General features: G+C 50.7%; 1 protein-coding gene across 1 annotated transcript in view; it reads left to right on the top strand.

Annotated features, from left to right (window-relative positions):
• Positions 1–6,998, top strand: part of Galnt12 (polypeptide N-acetylgalactosaminyltransferase 12) — a 21,771-nt gene that overhangs the window by 7,565 nt on the left and 7,208 nt on the right. Inside the window, exons 2-3 of the mRNA XM_026786609.1 lie at positions 1,888–2,057; positions 4,697–4,886. Of these exons, the coding sequence (XP_026642410.1) occupies positions 1,888–2,057; positions 4,697–4,886 (360 nt within the window). The remainder of the gene's footprint in view (positions 1–1,887; positions 2,058–4,696; positions 4,887–6,998) is intronic.

Genomic DNA, 6,998 nt, shown 5'->3' on the forward strand with positions numbered 1-6,998 from the left:
TGTAGACCAGGCTGGTCTTGAACTCACAGAGATCCACCTACCTCTGCCTCCCGAGTGCTGGGATTAAAGGCGTGCGCCACCACCGCCTGGCAGGATTTTCTTTAAAACACTCTGAGATGGGGACATTGGGAGAGGGAGATAAACATGGATCGAGATTGGCTTTGTGTGGACAACTGTTGTTGCCACGAAGTCACTGGAAGCTTATGAGTCTCTCTGCTGGTCACGGTTGAAAATTTTCAAAGTAAAATAACATGGAAACAATGCCAGAGATAAGTTAAGGGTCACATGCAAAGTACCCCCACTTTGCTTCACAGGGTCTGGGTGTCTAGTCTTTGATTTTTTGTTGTTGTTTTTGTTTGTTTTGAGCCAGGGTCAAAACAGGGCGGGCCTTAAGTTTACTATAAAGATTAAGATGACCTTGATCTTCTGATTCTCCTCTCTTTACATCCCGAGATGATAGGCCTGCATCATGTGGTACTCAGGTCAAACCCAGGGATCTGTGCATGCTAGACACGTACTCTGACCTACATCCCCAGCCCTGAGCATCATCTTGAATGTCACCTCCGTAGAGGCCCTCTACCTCCCTAGTTCTGTGGTTACTCCCTTCCCACCCCTCTATAGTTGTTCTTTCGCTATCCTTCTTGACTTTATCTATAGCATGGGTCATTTTTGTGACTATTGATTTCCTTGCCTGATTGCTGCCCCCGAATGTAAGCTCCATGGATCACACACAGCCCGAAACTATTTGTCACATGGCAGACAGTTAGGAAATGCTTGGTGACTGACAGAGGGGTACCACAGGAGCAGGGCTAGACAGTCAGTAGGTGTGCATTGTGCTCCTCTTGCTGTGAGGCTCTGTGTCTCTCCAGTCTGCCACTCACCTGTCTTTTGAGGCCTTCCTTGGCCGCCAGAAACCGGTAGCCTGGCTGCCTTTCAATGCTTAGCTTCTCCCTGTGTAGCTAGTGGCCAGGCCCCAGTGTCCAAACTGTGGTGCTTCTGGCCTCCTTCCATCTTGCCATCAGACAGTTCCGGCTGATAATTTCCAGGCACCCGCCCCACGGTCAGTCCAATGGCACTGAGACCGTTTTGTCCCTCGGAGGATAGAATGCCTTATTGACCAGAAAGCTGTCAGTGTAAGGTGACAGCAAACTCCCGAACAAACGGGGAGGTCATTGACTCCCATGAGCATTAATCACGGCCCCACCCTGGGACTGGACAGCTTCTGTTCCACCCCCAGAGGCTGCCACCTAACATTCTAGCCACACGTCTAGTTTGTGTGTTTAGCTTCCCACCCTTTGGAGGCGAAGTGACTTGTGGGTGCTCGGGAAGGTGGGCATAGTCCTTGGGTGCCAGGATACTGTGAGTAGCACTTGCTGAAATTGAAGCAGTCAAGTGATAGAGGAGCACCGTGTGGCCACCCCGCTCTCCAGGACAGACATTTTCCTTCCTAGAGGAGATCCAGGGCCAGGCTGCTCTTGGAGGGCACAGGAAATTTGCCAAGTAGAGAAGGGAGGAAGAAGCAAGGAACAGTCAAGAGGAGGGAGCAGTCTGAGCAAATCCTGGACTAGAATGGGGTGGATGGACAGGACAACTAGTGGGGAAGAGGGCTGAGTGAGTAACAGTCTCCCACCCTTGGATTCTGTCTACTTTGTGTGTTGCTCCAATCCGCACATTGCTCTCCAGTTTAAAACCAATATCCCACAAGCGGACATTGTTAGGGTTATAACTTTTCTAAGTGTCTTCTGGGGCTCTTTGTGAGAGCCCCCCCCATAGATTATTTCCCAGGATAAGCCTAAAGACTGTGACCCGTGTCCCCATCCTCTCTCCAGCCCCAGTACTAACAGTGTCTGGCTTGTTCAGCTTGTCAAAGTTACATTCCGCTTACAGGTGCAAAGAGGAGAAATACGATTATGAGAACTTGCCCAAGACGTCTGTGGTCATAGCCTTTTATAATGAAGCCTGGTCAACTCTGCTTCGGACGGTGTACAGTGTCCTTGAGACCTCCCCCGACGTGCTGCTGGAGGAGGTCATTCTGGTAGATGACTACAGTGACAGAGGTAAGCCCTGTGGAGGGGCCAGGGTGACGGGGTGGGGAGTGGGGGGTCAGACTGTGCCCAGCAATAATTTGGGATCTACTCTAGGGTCAGCTATTGGCCAGTGGGGAGAGCTCCACTATGGGAGCTTGGCTGAGTCAAGAGGGCCTTGGAGATTCCCATAAGGTGTTAGGATTTCAAGCGCCTGGTAGGAGGCACCCAGAGAGCCTGAGAGGGACAGGTAGGTCTAGTCGGTCTAAGGGTTCAGTGTATTATGTGAGGGACGGCCAAGGGCAGGGCTAGACCAGGATGGAAGTGAGGAAGGGAAGGAGCGTCTCCTGCCCAAACGCAGGACAGTGTTGCCTTAGGCGGGGCTAGTATATCCATGAAGTGTCTTTAGTCAGTGGATCTGGGGTGTCAGGTTAAAGTAAGGACTGCTGGGCTTAACTGAGGGGAAATGTCAAGAATTCAGAAAAAGGTAGATAACTGGGAGCTTCTTGTCTAGAGACAGTTTTAAACCACGTTGTCATCTTGGGCCATTATGCGCCTTGGCATAATGCTGCCTATGGGCTGTGCTCTGGGCTGTCTGAATACATGATATTGGGCTATTCTCATAAACATTTGAATTGCAGAGATTTACCCAGAGTAGAAACTGAGCTCTCTCTCTCTCTCTCTCTCTCTCTCTCTCTCTCTCTCTCTCTCTCTCTCTCTTGCCAGAAGTTTGGTGTGATAGGTCAAGACGATGTCTGGACTTATCTCCTTCTTACACACGTCTTTTCCTTGCGGGGATTCTCTAGCTCCAGTCTGCCTGGAGCAGGCTGACTCCTCCCCTCTTGCTCATTTTAGTCTGCCAGAAAAGTTAAAAGGGGACAAGGAACACACCCTTTACCTGGAAGTTCCCTAACTCCCTTCATCAGTTAGAACATGGTGGCAAAACCACGACCTAGCCGCTAGGGAATTAGGAATTCCATACAGTCTTTATCCTGGTGACGGCGAGGTAAGTGGTAAGGCTGTTTAGAGAAACGTTTGCGTTAATGGTGAAACTACTTAGAACCTTTTCTGAGAGGTGAGACCCTTGGGCCCAAACCTTCACTGCGGTGAGGAAAGTGCTCTTTCTTCCCTTTCTTTACCCCAGGTGGGTCCCCACCTCCCTCCCTCTGACCTTCTGGGGGTATGACTCCTTGTTCTGGAATTAGGAGACCTGGGGGCTAGTTTATTGGCTTGTCGTCTCCATAGGTAACCTCTTCTGCAGGCCGGGATGTGCAGGTCACCCTGGCAAGCTATTGCTACTGCTACCCTGTGGAGGGCTGCTTCTATGTAAAGGAAATGTCTACTAAATAGAATTACTGTCTTAATAAAAATCATGTGTTAGCTTTCTGTCTCTGTAATAAAGCACCAGACGCAGGGCACTTAGGAGGAAGAAAAGGTTCCTTTGGCTAATAACCCTTGGAGTTCGAGGGCTTGGTGCATATCAGCTCAGGTCTCAGCTTCGGGGTGTTACCGCGGAAGGCATTGGCGGGAAGTTGTCTGAGAGTTAGTGATTGTACCTGGAGCCAGGAGCAGAGGGAGAGACAGGATTCCTGTGTACCCCTAGGAGCGCACTGTTATAACGACCTCAAGACCTCCCATAGGAAGGTCCCACCACCTCCCAACAGCGCCATCCCTGCGATGAAGCTTTGATCTCAGTGTGCCCACAGAGGCAAGGGACCATATTTAATGGGTATATTGAATATATCCAATATTCAGTTCGCTCTTAAAAGTGCACGAGTCAGCTTATGAAGGGCTTTAAATAAAGGGTTACTTAGGGCTCAGTGGTTACGAGCAATCACTTGCTCTTTTACCAGAGGACCTGGGTTTCTTCCCAGCACCTACATAATGGCTCACAATGGTCTACAACTGCAGTTCCAGGGGATCTGATGTCCTCTTCTGACCTCTTCAGGTATCAGACATGCAGGTGGTGCATGAACATACGGGTAGGCAAAACTCCCATGCACATAACATTAAAATTCAGTCAATAAATATGTGTGTGTGCTCATGTGTTTCTGTGCCTGAGTGTATGTTTGTGCATCAAGTGTGTGCAGTGCCCTTGGAAGCCAGAAGAGGGTGCTGGATCCTTTAGAATTGGAGTTCCAGGCGGTTATGGACAGCCTCATGTGGGCACTAGGAACCCAACTTGGGTCCTCTGGGCAGCAAGTATTTTTAATCACTGAACCCTCTCTCCAGTTCACTATGAAATACTCTTTGTTTGTTTGTTTGTTTTAAAAGCTGGGTTTCTCTTTGCTTTGGAGCCTGTCCTGGAACACTTGCTCTGTAGACCAAGCTAGCCTCAAACTCACAGAGATCCGCCTGTCTCTGTCTCCCAAGTGCTGGGGTTAAAAGCGTGTGCCACCACCACTGGCTGGCCCTATGAAACACTCTTAGCATCATTTTACTGAGTCATATTCAGGTACCATAACCCTCTGTCATACAAAGCATGTGACTGAGCGTGCCTTCAGACGGCTCTCTTCCAGCCTGCCCTTGGTTCTGCGCCTCCTGGCTGACAAAGGAAAGGAGGCTTCCATGTGTCCTTTAAAGGGATCAGGGAAATGCTAGATGGTGGGGGCTGGGATGAGCGCCCTGCCAAGGATGTAGACCACTGACTGCTGTCCTGTTTCTGTCCATAGAGCACCTGAAGGAGCGCTTGGCCAATGAGCTGTCACAGCTGCCTAAGGTGCGCCTGATCCGTGCCGGCAAGAGAGAGGGCCTAGTGCGAGCCCGGCTTCTGGGAGCCTCTGTGGCCAAGGGGGAGGTGCTGACCTTCCTAGACTGTCACTGTGAATGCCACGAGGGGTGGCTGGAGCCTTTGCTGCGGAGGTGCGTGGGCCACTCATGGGGGATTGGGGTGCCTGGGTGGGAGCAGGGACGGAATCATCTTGGCTGCTGGAGGGGTATCAGGCCTGCATCAGATACCCTTCAGCAGGACCTTTGTGGTGGTGCAGTGGTAAATGACATGTGGATATGCCTGGATATGGCAGCTTGTGGGGAGCTCCAGTCACAGCCAGCTTCTTCTAGGGAGTATTGTCAACCCAGGCTTACACAGTCGTTGTGGACTAGAACCTCATGGGGATATGCATTTGGATGTATTTATTTCAGGCATGACTCACCTAGCCATGGGTATTGGAGAAACTCAGTACCCATTAGGTACAAGGCTTGGGATCCTTGAAACTCAGAGACCCTAAAAGAGGGTGTGTGTGTGTGTGTGTGCATGTGTGTGTGTGTGTGTGTGTGTGTGTGTGTGCGCGTGCATGTGTGTATGTGCATGTATATGGTGATGGACATTGAACCAAGAGCCTTAGGTATGCAAGGCATATGCCTAGAACTCACAATTTTTAAAAAATGTTAATCTCTTTAAAAATCAGAACTAAAAATGCAAGTATGCATGAGTATAATGAACCCAGCCTGTATTATTTTCATCTTTATGTTAGTTTAGTTGTAAAGTATACTTTTTAGTAATACACGCACACGTCTTTGAGGCCATTCCCGTCACCCCAAGCCTCTTACGTCGCTGCCTACACTGTGGGTCTGGTTGTGGTTCTCTGTAGCTCCCTCTCCCAGTCTCTGATCTTTCCATGTCTTCCCAGCTGTCTACTATAGAAGGCAGGAGCTGATTAGCAAGCCAGGAGTGTGCCCAGAGGGAGCTCTCTCTGAGTTCCCCTGTGCAGGCAAACAGAAGGTCAAAGGACAGACAACCCTGCTACTGGGAAACCGGCTACATGGCCTCTGACTCTTGGTTGCCAGTGTCTGTCTGGAAGAGCTGGGGATCCCTCCTCCCCTACCCCCCTGTTCCTGGGTGAGACCAAGCAGCCCCGACTCTGCTGCTTCCTCTTGTCTGGCTCCTCGTCTCCTGCGGGTGTGACAGTAACTCCTTCTTTCCCTTGCCTCTGAGGAGTGTCACCAGTGACAGGCTTGGGATTTCCCTAGGCCTGGGATACAGAATCTGGCCAGTGGCCCCCCACCCCGTTCCCTTTCCTGCTGTGCGCATAGATGGCCACCCTTGGGTCAGTGTGAAATCTGAGGATGCTACCCTCCCTCCTGAGCTGATGAGCTGATAGATCCTAGACTATCAGGGGAGCCCCTCCCTGGGAGCAAGGCCACCATCCCTAAGGAGCTGTTGGGCCCTCCCTTCGGGGACATCTGGAAATAGAGTTGTCTGGGCTTTCACAGCAGCTATTACTCTTGGCACTCTGCAGGCTAAGGATGTTGAGTAATCTGTGTTGTGCAAATTGAGGGTTCAGCTGTTAATTCTGGAAACTTCTCCATGAATACATCTTCTACTTCCGAGACAGAGTCCTGCACCCAAGTATCAGCGTGATACTCCCCAAGTTCCCCTTTGTGTGAAGCTGGGCTCTCTGTGGTTCCTGCCAGCTGGATGGCAAGTCATGGGTTCCTGTGGGACTTGGGCCTTGCCAGTGGCCAGCAGCCAAGCAGGTCTGTGCTGCGTCCCCAAACAATCCCTGTTTGTTTGAAGAGGTGGTGTGAGCAGATCCTGCATCTGCAGGCTTGTCACTTTGGTGAGCTCCTGGGTTGATTCTATGTCTGACCTGGCCTTGCTAGTCGCCTGTCAGTGTGTCACCTGAGGTTTCTCTGACTTTCTTCTGTTAGTCTAGGACACGGATAACTTCGTTCTGCTCCTCTGTTTCTCGTTCTTCATGGCGTGACTCTTAGATTGGAAGGACATGGTTCCTTTATGTGTTCCTGGCTGTCCTGGACACACTATGTAGACCAGGTTAGCCTCAAACTCTCAGAGATCCACCTCTGTCCCCAGAGTGCCGGGATTAAAGGCATGCACTACCGTGCTTGGTGCGTCTTCTGTTCTTAAGGCAGTTGTTTTATTGAGAGCACGAGCAAGGAACTCAGGACCGCGAGGGGTGCACCCACACACTGAGACAATGGGGATGTTCTATTGGGAACTCACCAAGGCCAGCT

The sequence above is a fragment of the Microtus ochrogaster genome, linkage group LG5 (assembly GCF_000317375.1).
Source record: "Microtus ochrogaster isolate Prairie Vole_2 linkage group LG5, MicOch1.0, whole genome shotgun sequence".
NCBI classification, from domain to species: Eukaryota; Metazoa; Chordata; class Mammalia; order Rodentia; family Cricetidae; genus Microtus; species Microtus ochrogaster.